At 48.4% G+C, this 21,609-nt stretch overlaps 1 protein-coding gene across 2 annotated transcripts in view; it reads right to left on the bottom strand.

Moving 5' to 3' along the window:
• CALN1 (calneuron 1) overlaps positions 1-21,609 on the bottom strand; it is a 91,828-nt gene that overhangs the window by 47,394 nt on the left and 22,825 nt on the right. For both annotated transcript variants that reach the window (XM_062012518.1, XM_062012519.1), the window contains exon 2: positions 6,247-6,390. In XM_062012518.1, the coding sequence (XP_061868502.1) occupies positions 6,247-6,390 (144 nt within the window). The remainder of the gene's footprint in view (positions 1-6,246; positions 6,391-21,609) is intronic.

The following is a 21,609-nucleotide window of genomic DNA, read 5'->3' as shown; positions in this document are numbered from 1 at the left end:
AACCTCTTCTGTTGCAGCTTGTCCCCATTGCCCCTTGTCCTGCTGAGAACAGCCTGGCTCCATCCTCCTCACACCCAGCCCTGATGGATTGGTAAACATGAATGGAGCCCAGGGTGGATAAGTTTGAGGGAGGGAATTGCTTCCCAGTGCCTCCTCTTGTTCTGCCTATTTGACACATCCAGGCACTGCACCAAAGGCACAATTTGACACTGCCTACAAACCTTTTCCTGCAAATGCTACCAGCTTCACCAGCAACAATAATTACTCTTCATTCTTTGCAGCAATAGCACAGAGTATGATAAATCTCCACTTTGCAAATCAGAGCAGACAGGAAGAAAGTGGCCTCCATAAATAAAGTCTCATCAAATCCATCTCACTGACCCGAGTTTCTCAGCTCAGCAACACATTTTAAAGGACAACCATGCTGAAATGCTGTTGGATCATTTCTCACAGAGAAGAACCTGAGGCCTTTTGAGTGCAGAGGAGAAAACCACAAAGCCTGCAACAACCTGTCCATGCTTTTCCTCTGAACTCTGCATGTTAAACACACAAACTGCTTCTGGTCCTACCTCCAGCAGCCTGAGCCATTCTACAGTCTCATGTTGAAATGCTGAAACACAGGGATGAACCATGGCAGAAAAGCAAGGAACAAACCCAAACCAACACAGCAAAGACAAGAAGAAGAGAGGGAGAGACAAAAGAAAGAGATTCAATGCCTTCAGTTTGTGAATGTCACTACTGGCCCACACAGGGCAGTGCAAGATGGTCTCCTGGACAGAAGTAAACATTTTGCCATCCAGCATCTGAGAGCAAGGAACTTGCCTTCTGCAGGCCACACAGGAGAGCTCAGCAATGATTTGTTAGAAGAGATTTGTACACTCTCCAGATCTCCCAGCCCATGTCCTTCAGTCATTCCCATCCCTGCCACTCAACATCAACGCTGCAGCCAAGGGAGCACCCAGATGTGCTGTCCCTTCCTTTGTTTGGGGAAGCAAGTGCAAGCAAACCAAAGCAACATCCATGTCTCTGATCCAAGAGCAACACAAGAGCCTGGAGAACTAACTTATAGGGAGACAGTGCACTGACACCATGCCTTGACCCTGTGCCCTTATGTTGCTGTGGTTTATTCCCTTCCCAGAGGGGATCAGAGCGAGTGTGTGTGTGCCTCACTGCAAGGGGCAGCACCACTACTGCACCCAAAGAATCCCATGCCAATAAATCCAGTGGCACCATGGGGCTGCCCAAAGCTGCAGGAACCTCCCAAGTGCCACCTGGGAAAGCTGCATATCATAGAATCCCAGAAGCACAGAATGGTAGGGTTTGGAAGGGACCTCTACAGATCACTCAGTCCAACCCCCCTGCTCAAGCAGGTCAAAACCTTTTCTGCCAGATCCCTGTGAACAGCTCACTGGGGTTTTTTTCCTCCCCTCTTTGATTCCCCACTGCAAAGAAGCTTGGGAATATGCAGAACCTTAAACTGGGGCTTCTGTTCCTTGTCCTTTATTGCTCACAAGGATGTCACAGCTGTATTTTAGCTGCCACTGCAGATGCATCACATAATGGGATAAAAGGTAACAGGTAGCTCCCTTGTATGCTGAGGAAACCAGCTCATCCTTTTGCCTGATCAAAGTATTTCCTACTTGTACTATAATAAACAATTTGACACACTGGGGTGTTGTTTTGCCCCCCTCATGTTAGCCTGAAGTTATTTTTCCAGGGCCCTGAAAACCAGCTGCTCCTCTAATTAGTACACTGAGTGCTTATTTTATTCCTCAGATAAAAGTGTCTTGTGTTGTAATGAAACAGTTTGACACTTAAGTCACACATTCATCTATTTCATTGCAAAAGTCTGCCTTCAAGTGTAGGCATCCCAGCTAAGGCAGCACATTTAATGAGCCATTTCTCTGCATTTTTATCAGCATTACTGCCAATTGGAAGAATTTACAAATAATTTCTTTTCCAGCACATAAATATATACAATATTTTGCTTTCCACATACTGGCAGAACATTTCAGGTCATCCTCCAGATTGCAGACAGAAATGTATGCACCTCTCACAGCCTGCAATGTTTACATGCATCCAAGACCTAATTATATCTAAGAATAAAGCAACTCAAGGGTATAAACTAAGGTGAGAGTTGACCTCTATTTAGAGACCAAAAGCAAACAATACATCCCCATAAGGCACAGCACACTGGATAGATGCCCAGCTATGCTCAACAGCCTTCTGCTGACATACTGTCACACTCTCCTACCAAGATGTAAGCAAAGCTTTGGTCTACCGTGAATCTCATGCTCAGGCATGTGACAGAACCACCATTGCTCACCTTCCTTCCCAAAAAGAGGCTTTTTTTCTCCAGAAAATCCCTTTTCCTTCTGTTCTGTTTCAGTCCTTTCACCTCCCCCCTCACAGTGATGCCACAGCATCCTCTGGTAGTTCATACAAAAGGGGGGTTCTGATGATTTATAAGGTTTATCTGGAGACCTTGAAATATTCCAAGTAGATTCTCATCTTTCACCCCAATTCCAGTTCTCATGACAACTACAATAGTTCCTTGCACACCTTGCAGAGCAGCAAAGGACCTGGAAGCAAAGGGGCAGATGGTGTGTGGGGGAAATGCAGGGGATTCTCCAGCCTCTGCAGGTCACCCCAGTGAGGGCTAGAGTTTGATATTCACTGGCAGTAAGTGCATTCAGCAAAGCTGTGCCAAGGGGCACATGTAACTGGGAGTGGGGTACTTTGCAGGGCTGTGGCCTGTGTGTAGGACAAGGAATGGCCAAGGCTGAGGCTTTCCCATCACCACTTCACACTATTCACTCCCTGCCCCAGCATGGGAACAAAACTTCAGCCCCAGGATCCTAAACTCACCTCAGCTGTTGGGGCAATAAAAGCCAACTTGATGGGCAACCACATGGTCAGCTCTTGGAAATACTGATGCTGCTCAGTGTAGGATTTGCCTGTGCACAGGAAAATACACCTCACTCTGCCATCCCCAAGCCACCTTAAGGTCCTGTTTTACTGCTTCTTGGCTAAACTTCTCTCTCTCTTCCCTGGCCCTGCAGCAGCTTTGCTGTGCCATGGCATTGAAGCCCAGCAGATAAGTAACCCAGTCTCTGTGTGCCACGGGCTCCATGGCAGGAGACAGTCTGGATCCCTCCAGTCCAACAGGCAGGAGTCCCAGGGGACACTGGGAAGCTCTTGAGCACCCTCAGCATCATCTCATGACATTCTCTGTGGGCAAGGCCACTCATGGCACTCATGTCCACCCTGTCAATGCCAGTGCTGTTGGCATGTCCCCCATGAGGGAAGGTTGATGGTAGCACTCATGAGCCATGGAGTTCCTGGGCAAAATCCAAGGTGTGCAATTGTCATTTTCACTTAAGTTCAAGCAGCATTTTTCTAACTAACTACATTTTGCATTCCAATGCAATGAATTATGAAATGCACCTTCACTTCTGCTCTGATTTGGAGGCTCACTGCATGTCACCAAACAGCTGCAGGCTCCAGCTCCAGAAGCAACTGTCCTTGGGTGTCTCTGGAGTTGATCCCTGCATTACTCCCTGAGCTCAGTGAGATCCTTTGTGGCAGAAGGTGGCACAGAAGTGTGAAATGGTCTTGTCATATCGGTTTAGGCTCCAGAATACATCTGCTCCTCTTAAAACATGCCTTGTCCAACCCAGCAACCCTGCTTCCACAGCATGAGTGTCTCCTCAGCCTGACCTAGGCAGGGCTGAGTTTCCCTCCATATCCCTACAGAAAACAGGGTTTGCAATGAAAACCAAGTTCAAACCAGCTCCAGTTGCTCACTATTTGAAGCCCATCAGTTAAACAAGCCATGGCAGATACAGCCACTCTGCCATCCTGCAATGAGAGTGCACTCCCAAGGTAATTCCTGATAAAAACCATCTGTTTGCACTGGGTCTGCTCAGGCTGGGTCTGATTATACACAAACCACTGCCAATTGTATTACCTCTTTATTAGCAGACACTGGCAGCAGCCTCACACAGAGAAATGACATCACATCATCACTCATGTCAGGTGCTGGGAGATGCCTCCCCTCTGGCTTTCCTGACCTCCTTGACTGTGACCTTCCACCCAGCCCAGCTTCCCATCCACCTGATGCTGAGTCAAAGCCTTGGAAAAATCCAACAGCCCCCCACAGAGGTGTATGGGAAGGGGGGGAACCCTGTCTCTGGGAGCACAGGGCACGACTGACACCCTCAGGAGCTCACTGGGCTCAAGCCCTGCTACCAGCTGATGCTCACACACAAGGGGAGGGGAAGGAGGAAGCTGTTGGTGGTTCTCACTACATATTTCAAGTTAAATCCCAGAGAAAAAAGAAATATCAGACAATCCATCAGAGAAAAAGTAGCCACAAGCTACACACTATTAATTCAAGCTGTACAGCATTAATTCAATTTGCAGGCAAGGTAAATCTTTCCCAGCACATTTCTGTTTGCTCAGTGCCTCAGGAATTTCCCATTACCCTGTCTTTTTGTAATGTATGGCCCATTTGACCTTCAGATAGTCTTGTGTCCAGCCCCCCAAACTCTCTGCTCAAAATACTGCCACATCAGGCAGCTGAGACATGTGAATGATAAAAACACCCAGTACAACCAGACTGTATCTATGGAGCTGCTGGAACTGCTGGAACCAGACTGTATCTATGGAGCTGTTGGAACTGTTGAGCTGGAAGAGATGGAGGATCACCTCCCATCTCTGCAGAAAACACACCAAGCTCTCTGAGAAGTCTCAAAGAGGAATTTAACACCTTCCATCTGCAGCCCATTACTCTGCATGTGAACTCCACCTCCACTCCCATTACAGGTCCCTGCACACTAGGAGTGTGTAGCAAAGAGTGCCAAAGTCTCCAGTCTGTGAGACAGAGTCAGGGAATAACTGGAGATGAATCAAAACTGGAAGCCAAGTCCACAGCACTCATTTTCCAAAGCAGCACAGAGTTTCAGTCCAAGCCCCCATGAATTGGCACCATGCTGAGTCTGGTCTTTGCAAAACCTAAAGAGGAATCACCTGCTCTGCTGGGAAAGGCAGAACATCACAAGGTGCAAACAAGAACTTTTGAGGCAAATGCTTTTAAAGGCAATGGGTTCCCTTTCCCTTCCTTTTCTCTCCTTTTCCCTTCTGGAATGGGATCCTTTCAACAACTGATCTTCTCTATCTGCCAGGTATTTCATTACTTTGTCTCCCTGTCCAGGGGAGATGGTGAACACCCTTGAGCAGGCTGACAGCCTCCTCCCACTTCCCCTGGCCTGAGGAATGCAGTTGTACTGTGCATCCCATGGGCCCTTGGACTCAGGTTTCCCCAGGGGGTGGGAGAGCTGCACTCCCACTGCCACTATCTCCCATGATCTCTACTCTCAGCAGTCTCCCCATGGACCCTGGCATCACATCAGCTTCCCCAGCATCCCTCTCAGACCAGGGCTGCATCCACTTTTGGCATGGTTTCATCTAACTGTGCACAGTGTTTCCAGCCTGCTGTGGCTGCCTGTGGAAGGTTGGATCTGCAGCCCAGCTTCATTGCACACGTCAGGCAAGTCTCCCTCCCTGCTCTGACCAAGGGCATTTTACAGCCAGCCTGCTCCTTGTGATCAGCTCTGATTGTAGCCTTGTAGGAGTTATAAAGTCCTCCCTGGCTCCAGTATCCTGATGCTGCATTTCTCTCTGCCCACTAACAGTGGGTTCTGTTTCTTTGGTTACCTCTTCATAATTGTTTGAGGAGCTCTCACAGCAGGACTCTGCTCAAAATCATTCCACCCTTCCAAACTTCCTCAAAACCCATCCACACTTCATTGCAATAGAGCACAGCTCCCACCCACAGCCTCTTGGACTTGCAAGGAGAGATGAGGCCACAGGACTGGGCAGCAACTTAGTTGGCAACTCAGATCACCTCCCAGTAAGTGTCACTGGGCCTGATGCTGCCCAGGAATGTAAAGAGAAATGCAAAGAGCTTTGCAAAAGATCATTTGCAAGAGTTAATCTGTCTTCACCCAGTTGCATTTGCAGGTCAAACAAAAAGATGCTCCATCTCCCTTCTGTGGGCTGCAGGTTTATCCACAGGAGGCTGATGGCTCCCAGTGCTCTGCCCTTTCCATGCTGTGGGGAAAGGCAAAGCTTCAGCCCTTCCTGGATGACTGGAAATCATGGGAGCCAAACACAGTGAGCTGCAAAGCACTGGGAGAGCCTTCCTCCAGCAGTAACAGTGAAGAACCAACAGTGAGGACTTACCATCCATGTCAAGGCGTTGCATGATGATGGCCAGCTCCACCTCACTGGGCATGTAGCCCAGGGAACGCATGGCCATGCCCAGCTCCTGCTTGGATATAAAGCCATTCCCATCCCTGTCCAGCACCCGGAACGCTTCACGGATTTCTGTAAAGCACAAGGAAGAGGACAGCAGTTGGCATGGTAGAGGACTCTCTGCTCAAGGTATTTGCACACATGATACACACAAGCAGCATCTATTGCCTTGGCTGATGGTGAGGATGGTGAGGATCCTTTCACGTCAGTGTTGTTGGAGTATGTTCATCCACACACGTGTATGGATGTGGTCTCACCCACCCCTCTGTGTGCAGACAGGGAAATCCAGCTGCACCCACACCCACTGCTTTCTGTGCTAAATAGCATGGCAAAATCGTGCCCAGGGGGGCAAGAAGGCCAAGGGCAGCCTGGCTGGGATCAGCAGTGGGGTGGCAGCAGGAGCAGGGCAGGGATTGTCCCCTGTGCTGAGCCCTGGGGAGGCTGCAGCTCCAGGGCTGTGTTCAGTGCTGGGCCCCTCACTCACTGCCACAGGGACACTGAGGGGCTGCAGCGTGGCCAGAGCCGGGCACAGAGCTGGGGAAGGGGCTGGAGCACAAGGGGCTGGGGAGGGGCTGAGGAATGGGGGTGTTGAGCCTGGAGAAGAGGAGGCTGAGGGGACACAGCAGCACTCTCTGACACTCCCTGACAGGAGGCTGCAGGGAGCTGGGGGTTGGTCTCTGCTCCCAAATAACGAGTGATAGGACAAGTAGAAGATGAGGCAGAACTGTTTCCCTGAGAGGGGTGTGAGCCCCTGTGCCAGGCTGCCCAGGGAGCTGGGGGAGTGCCCAGCCCTGGAGGGATCCCAAAGCCCTGGAGCTGAGGTGCTGAGGGCCAGGGGTCAGTGCTGGGCTGGGCAGGGTGAGGGCTGGGACTCCAGGAGCTTAAAGGACTTTCCAACCAAACAATTCTATGAGTCTATGGTTTCATTTATTCATTACACACTGAACTCTGTTCTTTCTGCACCATCAGCCCTGGGCTGCTCTGGGTGAACCACCCTGATGTACATCAAAATCTCCCTGCATAGGGCTGCACAGCCCAGCCCAGCCCTGGAGGTCTCTCCTGCAGCCCTTCCCCAAGCCCCTCAGCATGTCTACAAGGCAGATTTACTTTATATCCCACAGGCAGACCAAGCTCTCCCTTTCTCCATCAAATCTACATGAACAGGAATAGCTGGGGGCTGCTGCTGTGCAGGGGATGCAGCTCTGCAGCCACAGCCAGGACAGGCACATTCTCCCATGGCTGGTAAATGCAGTTGTACATCTTTTAAAGCACATCTGGGCAATTTCCATCTCTCAATCCTTTTCACAGCTTTTCTCTCCTTTATAACTGGTTTACAGCAATAAACAGCCTCAGATCAATAAACATCCTGACAGCATCAAAGGAATCACTTCCATCACTCTTCCTCAGCCCAGCTCAGCTTCTGACATCTGATTTGCTTTTGTTTCTTCATTCTGGTGTACCCCACTACAGCCTTTCAGAGCTTCTCTCACTGCAGCAGGACCCCCTGAGGGCTCCACGTGCCTTCCCACTCCTCACAGACCCCTCAGCTCAAAGCTCCACCACCAACCTCCCCAGGTCTGACTGCTGTAAAGGCCAAACTGAGCCACGTTAACGTTTCAGCCAGCTGGAAGCCTGTTTGCTTGAAAGGGTTTGGTTAGAGGTGGAGAAACAAAGAGGTGCTGATTTCTTAGTTTTAGTGGCACAATCTTTGCCCCATGCTGTGGAAGCACAGGATGCTTTATCATATCTCCTTAGGGAATGAGGATATAAGGACATCCAGCACACTGGGGCTCACTGCAACTTTGCACAGAGTAGATTAATGTTCACATGCAAGCATCTCATTGGAGGAGTGGGAGGGAAAACTCAGCAGGTTTTCTGGGGGAAAAAAATAGAAACTAATTAAAAATACCTCCATTCTTTATCAGGAAAATGGGGGGATGGAAAGAGTTTGGCCAGCCCTAGGTAATTCAGACATAGAGCCTCAGACAAGAGAATCTTCTTGGTCCTGCTATGGTCTGCCAGTATCTCCCTCCCATCCTCTGCTCCCTGAGGCAAGGGAAAGGTAATGGATGGTCCTCCCAGAGAAAGGCAACAGGGGCATCATAACACACCAGGAAATGACTTCAGTGACGTCTTTGCTAACAGGTTATTCAAAGCTTCACAATTCAAAGGCTGCTTTTAAATCACCTCACATCAAAGTTCGCCACCCCCCTTGAGAGCAACAGCGCAGCAGCAAAATCTGCTCCAATTTCCATGTGCTGCTTTCTGCTGTGTGTGTAATACCCTGGTGATGTGCCAGGGCACTGCCACGACCTTCTGCTTCATCTCCACCACAGCTGTGGCTACCATAATGAGATAGGATCAATTTTTAATCCAGCCCAAGAGCCCACTGATGCAAAAAGGGAAGATCCTATTAATTGTGAGGAATATTGGGCTAGATGTGTAATACCCACACTTCATGTTCAGGTATGCATCAAGTGTGGCTTCTTTAAACTTAAATGCTGCACCTTGTGTCCCTGCCAGCCCAAGCTGGTGTAAGCTGGCTGATAGGGGAAGATGGTGAGGTTGTTCAAAGGAAGCTCGGCTGGAAGGATCGGTACATAATGCAAAGAGCCTTTGGAATAGGAACAAATCCCATTAGACACTGCCAGCTGTAGTGAAATCCACTTTCATATGCTGTGCTGGAAGCTGAAGTGCAGTAAATATTACATCAAAATCAATTAATATTCAAATAAACTTCTGACAGCTGGAAATGAGAGAACCAAAAACACTGCAGAGAGATGAGAAAGGATTGGAGAAAACATGGGGCCACCTTCAGAAAAGTCCACACTGGGGCTTGGGCCACAGAGATGATGGAGTGCAGCATCTCCCTTGTGATGAAAGGCTGAGGGAGCTGGGGCTGTTCAGCTTGGAGAAGAGGAGGCTGAGGGGTGAGCTCATGAATGGTTACAAATCCATCAAGGGTGGGTGTGAGGAGGCTGGAGCCAGGCTGTGCTCAGGGATGGCCAATAACAGGACAAGGGGCAATGGGCACAAGCTGCAACAGAAGAGATTCCAAAGAAACACAAGGAAAAGCTTCTTCCCTGTTGAGGTGAGGGAGCACTGGCAGGGGCTGCCCAGATGGGCTGTGGAGGCTCCTTCTCTGGGCACATTCCAACCCAGCTGGATGAGTCCCTGTGTGCCCTGCCCTAGGTGGTGCTGCTCTGGCAGGGGGTTGCACTGGATGAGCTTCCCAGGTCCCTTCCAGCCCTGGAGATTCTGTGACTCTGTGAAATGACACAAATGAATGACATCTGTACAGGGGATGTGCTGCAGGACTCTGAATGGCAACATGCAGTGAATGTCCTCCCCAGACACACTGAATTCAGAAGCACATTTATTTCACAGCACTGCTACCTTTAAGCCTCCCTCAGAGGAGAAAACCCCCCACATTTAGGGTCCAGCTCTGTTCCACACCTCTCAGAAACCTGGAATTTGTCCAAGCCTGAAACATCCTTCACACATCAACTCCTGACATCAAATGGAGCTTTTTTTCACTTGTCACTCTATAAATACCACTTGTGTAGAGGTATATTTGAAGAGCTATTTATAGGTTGAACACACTGTACACGAAGCAGCTATGACCTCAGCCAGTGCCTCCTCTTTATCTTTACATGTAACACCACCTCCTTATCAGCTTTTCTTTACAGTGATTCCTTCTCTGACGTACTCATGGCTGCTGTCCTGCACAGCACCCAAGGTGGGAGCCACAGGCCTGAGCATCCTTTCCAAATGCAGCCCCCACCAGCTCTCTCTGCCAGCAGTGTCAGAGACAGTCCCAAACAGCACTCCACAGACATGTGCCACTGTGCCTGGCCCTCACCTTTATTTCCAGCTGTTAAATTTCATTACCCAAAGCTAAAAATACATCAGCACTTTCCCCATATGACTTTCCCACAGAAGTCACCATGGCAACTGATGCTCCTGCCTCAGAACTGGGAGCAGACAGTCCGTGGAGTAAATCTCTCAACTAACACAATGCCAGGGCTTGGGAGAAACTTTTCAGACCTCTTCCATTCTAGCTCCAAGGTGCTCTGCATGGGGATGCTTTCATTAAGAAAGGCAGAGCCTTGTTTTGTCTTTAAAAGGAAAAGATACCAGGGGGAGCAGGGGAGAAAGTGGTGCTGCCCCAGCAGCTGCCTTTCTCCTTGCCCAGCCTGGGCAGAGCCCCTGCACCCACACAAGCACTTGTGCTCAGGTTGTACCTCCCCTGAGGTGTCAGCACATACTAATATTTATTCCCATTTCCACTATGTAGTATCTTGCTTTCCACTCCTTAATGTAAGTGGTTGGCACAGAATTGTATCAGAGAAAGGGAAACAGAAGGCTTTAGAGGACAAGCAGCCCATTTATTTCTGGTGATGGCACTGGTCTGAGCCTCAGGAAACACCACTTTTTCTCAAGAAGCCCAGGCTGGGACCTGAGTGCTCTTTTCCACATCTCTGTTTCTCCAGGCCCTGGGAACAGTGATAATGCTCCTCCAAACAAGGTGATTTCAGCACACAAGTGCTCACCCAACAACCAAGGACTGTGAGCAGCACCAAACCATTGCAAGCAGTGCTGCTGCACAGGGAGAGGCTGTGTCAGATGGAGCATACACAATGCTTAATGCTGAACATGGTTCAAGTGAAGGAGGAGAGAGAAGGGATCAACATCTGGCCCCATCCTAACATCTTTGTTAATGATCTCAAAGAAGGAGTGGCCACAACATCAATTCAATTCCCAGATGGCACAAGGCTGGGAAGGAAGAATTGCTAGAACAAAGAGTCCAGCAAGGAGGAAGGAGAGCTGTGTGAATTGGCCAAGATTTGTGAGCAGAATGGCCCTTGTCTGAGCATGAGCTGGGCCAAGGCAGGTGTGGAGAGCTGGGCTTGAAGGCATATCTCAGGACAGCTTAGCCCAGGTGAGGACATGCACTCCATGGGAGCTCAGAGCACAGCACTCTTCTCTCAGATGGATCTGAGCATTCAAAAGCTGCACATGGAGGGTGTGTGGATGTGTGCTTTTAATTCATTCCTCTCTTTCCTCACACTTAACAGCTGCACCTTCCAGATTCCTCAATACAGACCACAGAATGGTTGGGTGACCATCCAGTTACCCCCCAATCCTCTGGGGAGAGAAAAAGGAAGAATCAGGTAAAAGGATGATTTTCTTTTCATTGCCTTTCTGAAGGGCATAAACAAGACCACTGTCAGAGTCACACCTGACACCCAGCTCAGCAAGTCATCAACTATCTCCATCTGAACCCAGAAAAGATGTCCTCACTCATCTACTCCCAACACCCTCACTCCAGCCTTGCCCTTGAAAACACCTCTCCACACTCCCAGCTGCCCCTGGGCAAGCAGGAGCCTCACCTTGTGCTCCCTGCCCTGGCTCATCCCTTCTCCATGTTCAGCAGCAGATTTATTTACAGATGACTTCCCTCTGACTGGTAACTAGAGGCAACCATCATTCTTTTCCTTTTGCTTCCTGCCTGAGAATGAATCACAAGTGTCTGGGAAACAAATCCAGCCTGAGCCATAGGTGTCCACCAGCCCCCCTCAGCTTTCAGGTTATTTCACCAGCTACAAGCATCACCATTCTGAATGTTGTAATTACACTGTAGCTACCACACCTGAAGTGCACCTGAATTACAATCACAGTCCTATGTGGTTCTTTTTGTTAATATAAGAGAAGAAATACCACCACCCAAAATCTTGCAAGTCATCTCATTCACTTAATTGCAGGTTTGGGCACCAAAGTACAAACTGAACCATTTAAAAGCTGCAAATAGCATGTCCTTGAGTGAACTGTTAAGTGAGTCTTGTAACTACTATGTCTGTTTAAAAAAAACCTGGCAATTTCCACCCCTCCATCTGCTGTTCTTGAGCTTTGGGGGGGTTTTTGGCTGTAAATTGCAATAAAGAGTCAAAATAAGTACATTTTTGATCTAATGGAAGTGACCCCCCTCAACAGATCCCAAGTGAAAGCATTAAAATATTGCACTTGGTTATCCTCAATCTCAGGAAAATGGTTCTGCATCCCCAGGTCAAACAGGTCCCCACTGCAACCTGCAGCTGTGTCTCCATGAAGGGCTGCAGCATCCTGCTGAGGCTCAGGCACTGAGTCCTGTCAGCATCCCCAAAGCCAGGCAGGACCTGGAGACACACAGATCCCCAAAGCCAGGCAGGACCTGGAGACACACAGATCCCCAAAGCCAGCAGGACCTGAAGATATCCAGATCCCCAAAGCCAGGCAGGACCTGGAGACACACAGATCCCCAAAGCCAGCAGGACCTGAAGATATCCAGATCCCCAAAGCCAGGCAGGACCTGGAGACACACAGATCCCCAAAGCCAGCAGGACCTGGAGACACACAGATCCCCAAAGCCAGCAGGACCTGGAGACACACAGATCCCTAAAGCCAGGCAGGACCTGGAGATACCCAGATCCCTAAAGCCAGACAAGACCTGGAGATACACAGATCCAACATCAGCCTCAGTGCTCCAACAGCTCCCAGAGACACAAGCACTTGAGTGGGCAAAGCCATCCACTGCCTGCCAGCTTGACAAAGCACCTCAGCTCAGAAAGGTCTGCCTCAAAACTAAGTGCCTCATCCTGTTTTTCCTCAGAGGGATTTTTTCATACAGGACTTGGCAGATTTTCATCTCTTTTTCCCTTCCCCAGGGAAAAACAACCTGCTCTGTGGGAATGACATTTCCTGGGGTTGTGTTGCCAGCATTTAAAACTTGCCAAACAACCTGCTGGAACACGCCACCATCCTACAAACCACAACTCCATGACCATGCAAACCACAACACAAAGGCTATGTGCTGCTCCTAGACACTCTGGTAAATGGAAGCTGTTCTCTCAAGCACCAGGGGCTGCCTTGGGATATTGACTCTGAGGGCAGGCTGGGTGGACAGCAAAGCTCCATCTCCTTGGCATGAACGTGGCTGCATCTCCTCTCCGGGCAGCAGCACCAAGCAGCAGGTGACAACTTTTGTTTACAACTTAAAAACCTGCTACAAAAGAGGTGACTAAGGAGAGCAGTTCCCCTTGTTTTCCAAAGAAACTTTCATCTCCTCTTTCACTGTTTCTTTTTGTTAGAAAACAATCTTTACCCTTCCCTCATCCTTTACATCCCACGGGCACAACACATTTTCCCTCCCATGACAACACACAGAGCCTCAGAGAAGCATCACCTGCAAACAGCTCAGCCAGCTGCACAATTGTTTAACTTCACCACCTTGCTTTTAAACTGCCTAGGCATAAACCTGGAATATCTGGGAGCTGTTGATTTAGTTTATTGACATCAATACTCAGTTCATCACTGGACATAAATAGGTAACGAGCTTCGGAGCCTCTTGAAGAAGTGATTTGATTCCAGATTGCTTAAGGATGGCTCAACGTTAATGTTGAGGAGATAATGACTGCTCATCTTTCCTTTTATTTATTTTAATGTATATCATTTGTATCCTGCACTGATTTACTGCCAGAGCAGCCTTCCTGGATTTGTTACCCAAATGAGAGTCTCAGCCTGCAGTCTCGCCTGGCAATGACTGTGGAGGAAACACCACCCCTCCCATCCTTTGCAGCTCTCTCCCCAGGCATTGCAAAGATGGCTTCATTAGACTTGGAGCACTCTCTGTTGGAAATTTACTTCCCAAAATTCAGCCATAGGTACCTACCACTTAGAATCATGTCCTCCAAACAGCTGGCTAGAGCCTGGATTGTTACAGGCATCTCAAACAGCCGGCGAGGCAGCTCCAACAAGGAGGATAAGTTGGCTTTTTTCTCCCCATCACAGAACAACCCTCCAGGCAGGACAGGCAACACCTGTGGCAAGTTTTGCTGGAGTATGATTGCTTTCCCAGTCCCTCTGCCTTTAATTAACTTCCTCATGGTTACCCAGTGGCACATTAAACCAAACTTAATATGTCCTTACTAAGCTTATTGCCAAGGGCCAGAGAAGCCTTTTGGTGGCTGCTCAGGGCTTAGATGAGCCCACACACCTCTGAAGTCCATAGTGAGATGCTTCCCATTGCTCTTCCATCTACTCCTCCAGGTGGGATGGAAGCAGCACCTTCAGCAACCCCTTTGCTCCTTTCAAGTCAACAGATGTATTACCTGGCCATTGGATTCATTCCTCCTCCTTGTTCCTGTGGTATCACCAGCCAAGGTGACAGGCTGTCCTTTGGAAGGACCAGGCTATACCTGTGATTTCATGCTTTTCAGTCAAAGTTGCCTTTTTCCTGTGCACTTTTCTGTTCCCCCAGAATCTATTCCAGCCTGGAAAAAGACAGTTTTTTCTCCTTAAAAGCCAAAGTGATTATAACACATAAATTGCTTTGCTGAGAGCACATCTTGAGAACAGGAGCTCAGCAAAACAAATCTGACTTGAACACACCCTCTCCAGTTCTCCCCCTTCACCATTTCCAGGCTCAGGAATATGAGCTTCATCTTACCAACAACAATCTTGGCTCAAAAGGAGGAGAAAGCACAGTGAGCTCTATTTTGTAATGAAACTTTCTGGGAAGCACTAAATAATACCAGAATTGCTGTCCTGGCCCAAGTGCCAGAGACAAACTGATTTCTGCCATTTATGCACAGAAACTCTAACTCCAAGGCAGTCAATTCAATTCTTTTTTGCTTTCCTTGCTTGGAGTCAGGTTTCCCTCCCTTGCTTCCAATTTCAGTTGCACAGTAAGAACAGGTATCACTTTATCTTCTCTGTCAGACAGTTGCTATAGTCTCCAAACTCCACTGAGCACTTTGACCTCAAAGTGTTCTTCATATGTCCCTGCACCCCTGAGAAACCAGTAACAGCCTGACAGAGGAGCCAGACTGTACCCTTCTCATTATCCAAACCCTGCAGCACCAGGTGTCAAACCCTTTGACACCTATTAATTACTAAGAGTACTTAGAAATAGGTACTTAATACTCTTAGAAATTCCCTTAGCCACCCAGTCTCAGTATTGCCATTGGATAAAGACTGTCTGGAAGACCAGATGCAACCAAAGGTTGCAAGCTCTCAGTAAGGCAGATAGATCATAGAATCACAGAATCTTAAGGGCTGGAAGGGACCTGGAAAGCTCATCCAGTGCAACCCCCCTGCCAGAGCAGCACCACCTAGAGCAGGGCACACAGGGACTCATCCAGCTGGGCTGGAATGTCTCCAGAGAAGGAGCCTCCACAGCCCATCTGGGCAGCCCCTGCCAGTGCTCCCTCACCTCAACAGTGATGTGAGAGCTTGTTGTGGGAAAAGGGAAAAGAACAGTGATGGAGGAACCCTGGATATGAGCAGGAGGGATGTGGCAGAGGCACTGCCTGAGCTTTGTTGAGGGGTAAATTCCCCATCCTGTGCTTGGCTGGGGCTGGGGCAGCTCAGCTGTGCTGCTGCTCCCTTAACCTCACATCAGCTTTGCTTAGACCATGACAGACCAGAAGGGCTCATTCCAAATGCTCTGGGCAGTAAGAAAAGGCAGGAAAACACTGACAGAATCTGCCCTTCAGTTTGCTTTTCTCTCAGTGGCTTTGCAGAGTTAACCAACCCAGAGCTCATCCATCACTCCCTTCAGGAACAGTTTCCAGAACAGGCCTCACCACAGTGAAATCCCAATATTTCATGGCAGTGCTATTTAATATTTTAAAACCTGAAATTGTAAATTCAAACTGAAATATCACATTACTGAAATGAACCTCTTCTGTTATTTTCACTTGAAAGGGCCATTGTCAACTGGGAATGTAATCAAATCTGCATTTTCTGATGGAAAAATGTTTCCACCAGAAGAATTACAATCAGCCTGAGCTCCCCCAGCTCCCTCTGTGCTTTTTTGGGCCAAGTTTATTGCTTTGAAAGAGAATAAAGCAAAAGGAGAAAGCTTTTCCCACCCTGACTGCAAAGCATCATTGGAACACGCTCGTTTGGGGATGGGAAGCACTGAAATGCACCACAGCAACACTTCTGGCCTGGATGCAAAGCTGACAGAGCTTCAATGTTGTTTTTAGCAATTCCAAAGTATTTCTTCATGCAGAGAGCAGAAAACTCATTGCAAATCACTAACAAAATCTGAGTTTTGCCCTGGAGCTACGCTGAGATGTTGGTTCTCTCTGGTAGAAGGTACAGCTGGAACACCATGAGTTGTTCTGATAGTGCAGTAAGAGCTACTGTAGGGGAATGGAATTGCTGTAGCCTTTGTCCCTGGCAGCACCCAGCCACACATCCTGGCACCTGGGGCATGGGCTATTGCTCTGCATTTGCCAACCCCAACTTGTAGAAGCACAAGGTTTGGAAGGGACCTGGAAAGCTCATCCAGTGCAACCCCCCTGCCAGAGCAGCACCACCTAGAGCAGGGCACACAGGGACTCATCCAGGTGGGCTGGAATGTCCCCAGAGATGGAGACTCCACAACCCATCTGGGCAGCCTCTGCCAGTGCTCCCTCACCTCAACAGGGAACAAATTCATCCTTGTGTCTCTTTGGAATCTCTTCCAGCTTGTGCCCATTGCCCCTTGTCCTATCACTGGCCATCACTGAGCACAGCCTGGCTCCATCCTCCTGACACCCACCCTTTATGCATTTGTAACCATGAATGAGGTCACCCCTCAGCCTCCTCTTTTCCAAGCTGAAGAGCCCCAGCTCCCTCAGCCTTTCATCACAAGGGAGATGCTCCACTCCATCATCTTGGTGGCCTGTTGTCTCACTGACGTGGCATTGTCCCTGCCATACACAACTCATCTGGGGAGCTCTGTCAATTCAAGGTGCTCAAAGACACTCAACCATCATCTGGAAATTTGCTCCTCCAGCAGGTCTGTGACCCTGTCAGAGGAGTTGCTGCAGGAGTTAGGAGGAGACTCAGACAAATCTCCTTCCTAAACCCTGCCCAGAACTGCAGAGGTGCTCCTTCAGCTCATGCTGTGCTGGGATGCCTTATGGCCCAAGAGGCTGCCCCTGGGAGGAGAACAAAAGGCATTTTCAGCATATTTATTGCTAAGTTAACCTCAAAAAGCCTGGTGTGTATGCACACAAGCCTCCTTTGGGATATGCTGGCTAAACACAAGGCCACCAACCAGCCTCAGAGCTTTCCTGAACCAAGCCTTGCTCAGCCTGATTTCCAGCCAAAGAAATTAAGACAGAGAGGCTGTGAAGCCAGTTTAAAACATCCAACACTTGAGATATAAATGAGTAACTGAAAGCTGCTCACTGCTATGAACAAATTTACTCTGGTGATCTGGAGACTTACATTTCTGATGGAGATTAAGTGAAGCATGTCAGGTCACTGAGATATGGAGAGACCTGCTCGGGACCCTCATGGTGTGAAAGGCTTTGCCTGCAAATCCAGAGAGAGCTTTGACTTACAAAGTGCTTAATGGGAAGAGCAGGAGGAACTTCAATGGTTTTCTTTCCACTGTGTTTATCTTTTGCAGAAAACAGGAGAAAATGCTGGATTAAAAACATTCCAGGAGAGAGAGTGAAGCATTTCCATTTCTTTCCTGTTTGGTTATTTGAGTGAATCTGTGGTTTCTACCTACCAAAGGCACATAAAGCATTCCTAAGGAGAAATCTCTGGCCTTTCTCTGTGCTGTGTACCTGAAAGCAGTCCTTGAGAATTCAGATGTCCAATATGTGTTGGAGGCAGGCACAAAGAGTTTTCATTACTTACAAGCCTTAAAGCTGGTTTAAATACTGTTGAAAAACTCATTGATTTTCATTTTCTCTCTTTCAGCAACTTTCCCCCCCCCTTTTTTTAACTTATCCCAAAAGCAGGAATGAGTTTGGCAACTCCTCCTCTAGTGAAATGAAGGAAAACATTGCTAGCATGATGGAAATGAGATTTGGGCCCTTTGCAAGTGTTGTCTGCATGGGCTGGGACACCAAAACAGACAAATTGATTATTCTGGGTGAGGACAGCAGTTGACAGAATAACCTTGCTCTGATTCTCCAAGGTTTAACACTCTCTGAAGCCCTGAAGACGAATGTTAAACGCTCCCCAGGTCATGTTTCTTTACTAAGCAAAACCTGGGAGCAGCACAAGAAGCCCCTCTACAGCACCTAAAACATAAGACAAGGGAAAGCTGAAGGTTTTTGCCTCTAGTTCAAGATGAAGCTGCTTCTCTCCTCCCAGGAATGAGCTTTGGGGGAAACACACCAAAGTCCACACATCACATCCAAGAGCAATGCTCCCAGGTCATTCCTAGCTCTGCCCATCTCCCCACCTCCAACAGTGGTACCCACAGGATGGTGGAGATGGCAGTTTGTTCCCTCCACAGAGCCTGCCCTAAGCCTTAAGGCATAACAAGCTTTCAAGAAGCCAGTGCCAACAGGTGATGGATCCCAGAGTTTGATTCCTCTGGCTGGTGCAGTGAAACACTTTGTCTCTATTTAAAACAAAAAGGCCAGCATCTTTTTAAGGCTGAAACATCCATTTCCCACTGCAGAGCAAGCTCGCTGCCTGCTGGGAGAGCATGGACTGCCCATCAGGCATCCAAACTTCCCCAGCCACTGTGATCATTCAGCTGGAGCAGGCACTGCCAGTTACAGAAAAGGCTACAGGGACTTTCAGTGGGCACCTTCTCCCTCCCTGCTTTCAAGAAAATGACCTGGTTTTTTTCCAGGCAGTGCTCACTGGGGAGCTGTTGTGCAGTCAGTCTCCTCCTCATGGCAGCCTGGCACTTTGGCATTCGTGACCAAAAGTCCAGGTCTTCCTATAGCTGCCAGGTTGGACCCACTGTACACACCATGGGGGTCACACAGTGTTTGGGTGAGGACACCAGAATTCCCAGAAAAGGCTCCATTAGTTGAGAAAGAACCTTTCTTTTCCAACTTTTAAGAGTGAACTTGGCATTTCACACCACTGCATTTCTGGCTCATCCCACTCTGTGCACTGAATGCTAAAAGTGTACATCTCAAAGGAAGCCTGAGAGGCTTGGAGCCATCTTCATCTCCTCTTAGTCACAGCCCTTCCCCCAGTAGCCTCCAGCCAGCCTGCAAGACACCATCCACTAGCCCACAAGTGGCCTGGGGAGCACAGCTCCCCATTTCTGGCTCTTCCTAATGTGTTGCTGTGCCATGAAAGAAATATTTCAGGCATTTAAGGAATGAAACAGGAGGGGTGAACACAAGAAGAATCCCACCAAAAGGAGGAAGGAGATGTTGGTAATAGAGAGAGAAGAGATCTTCCTTTCCTCATCTGCAAGAGCTGCTCCCTTATCTGCCAAGGTGAGCTCACTGTCCAAGATGCTGGTCCTTGAAGCCTGTGCTGTCTCCTTGACTCACTGCCCACCTTCTATGAACTAAGCCTTGTGACATATGAAGAAGGAACATGATAAAGACACCCAAGGAGATGTACTCAGGAGAAACAAAAGCTCCAGTGGGATTCATGTGTCATGGATCACAGACAATCTGAGTGGAGATAAGGCATCAGAAATGAGTGACAGCAGATGCATGCAGCACACAGGATGGCACGTGGCCCTTCCCTTCCTTCCAGCACCTTTGCTGGAAATGGATCTGGTTTAACACCCATCAAACAAGATGAGGATTTGCTCACAGCTCCTGCTTCCATGGGCTGGTTCCCATCCAAACTAATGCCAATGTGAGCACTGAACACAAGAGCTGCCTTCAGAGTGTCTTTTTGCTCTTGGGAAGGAAACAGTAAAAGTACAGTAAGTCTCTTCAGAGAGGATGGTTTAATTAGCTGGCATGATATCAAACCTGAATGACTCCTGACATACAATTACAGTGCCTTGTCTAAGCTTGAAAAAGCATGTAACCTGCCTTTATCATCATTTCACCCTGTGTTCACTTGATACTTGCAAAATCTATCCCATGCTCACATTTCAGTGGCCATTTCTGTGCCTCCTGCTCCATGGAACAAATGAATGTTTCTAAAAATAAGCCCAAATCTCCCAACCCAAACACATAATCAAGTGCACAGGCTGCAACTGCCTTGCAGAGCTGAAATTAGAATTCAAATGAGTTCCTCCCAACTGTGGAGAAGTCCAGCTTAAGCTCTACTTAGGAGGAAATCATTTACACCCAGCCATCCATCTCTGTCTGGGAAGCAGAACTGAAGTGGGGGAACTGCCTTCTCCAGCACACCAAGCCCTAATGCAAAGATGACAAAAGGCAGCTACACCTTATCTGTGTGACTTCAGGTGATGAATCCCTTGGAAAGATGCAACCAGAACACAGGTTATGGCTGGAAAATCCTGCAGCAGATGATGGAGCTTCTTCCAGCTCACCCTCCCTTTTCCTCACATCAGCCTCCTGCTGTTCATTTCAGCTCTCTCCAGATCCTTCCTTCTCTCTTACCTATGGCACAAGAGAGTCCCAGCTGATTTGCAGCTGTCATTCAAAGCCTCCTTGCCATTCAGCAAGAGACCAAAATGCATTAGGAATGATAAGTCATCATTAAGCCCAGACACACCTCCCCTCTTTCTCTGCACCCACCAATTCAGGGGTGGGAGTCAGGATGAGAGAGGCAGCCCAATAGCAAGGTGGTGACCCAGTCTGCAGCCACACACCTCTGAGCACACACTGCCAGGGATGAGGACACCAATTTACCAGGAAGGCAAATAAGTGACTGTCCTCTGTGAGTCACTGCAGAGCCCTGTGGGTGTTTCTGGGCACTGTGAGATCCTGCTTTCCACAGAGCTGGTACACAGGACAGACAGGTACTATCTGTTGTAAACACAAAGATCTTCAACATAAAGGGAACTGGTGAATAAATCAGACTCAAATGAAGGCACCAGTAGAACCTCATGCTGGGTGCAGAGTGATTTATACACACAAGCAAAATAGATCAGTCTGCCATTGCTAGAAAAGGACACCAGATGTCTTTGACGTCATCGAAATTATCTCTATTTTTAAAAGTTACTCTTTCCCATTTGCTGCCAACTCAGAAAGTCCAATTTGCCCAGATAATATATCTCGTGTGGATGAAGATTTCCAAACTTGAAGGCTCAGTCTCTTAGCAACCGTAGTACTCTGTGTATCAAAACTGAGCACGGTGGAACTGTCGTCCTCTGGAGCCTTTCATGCACCCAATCAGTGAATAACCATTAAAGACACAAGATTGGAAAGATTGCCTTTAGGATTTTAAATGCACCCAGAATATATATATACACACACACACACACATCTACATTCCATATGCTCTCTCCACAGAAGGGCAGGGCATTGCTAGCAGGTAAGTGTGTGGTAGATCTTATTGAAGAAAGGAGCTGGGTAAGGAATAAGAAGCTGAAGCTATCAAAAGGTGCAGCAAGAGGTG

The sequence above is a fragment of the Colius striatus genome, chromosome 20 (genome assembly GCF_028858725.1).
Source record: "Colius striatus isolate bColStr4 chromosome 20, bColStr4.1.hap1, whole genome shotgun sequence".
Lineage (NCBI taxonomy): Eukaryota > Metazoa > Chordata > Aves > Coliiformes > Coliidae > Colius > Colius striatus.
The sequence above is the reverse complement of the archived record's forward strand: the minus strand, read 5'-3'. Positions and strand labels throughout refer to the sequence as shown.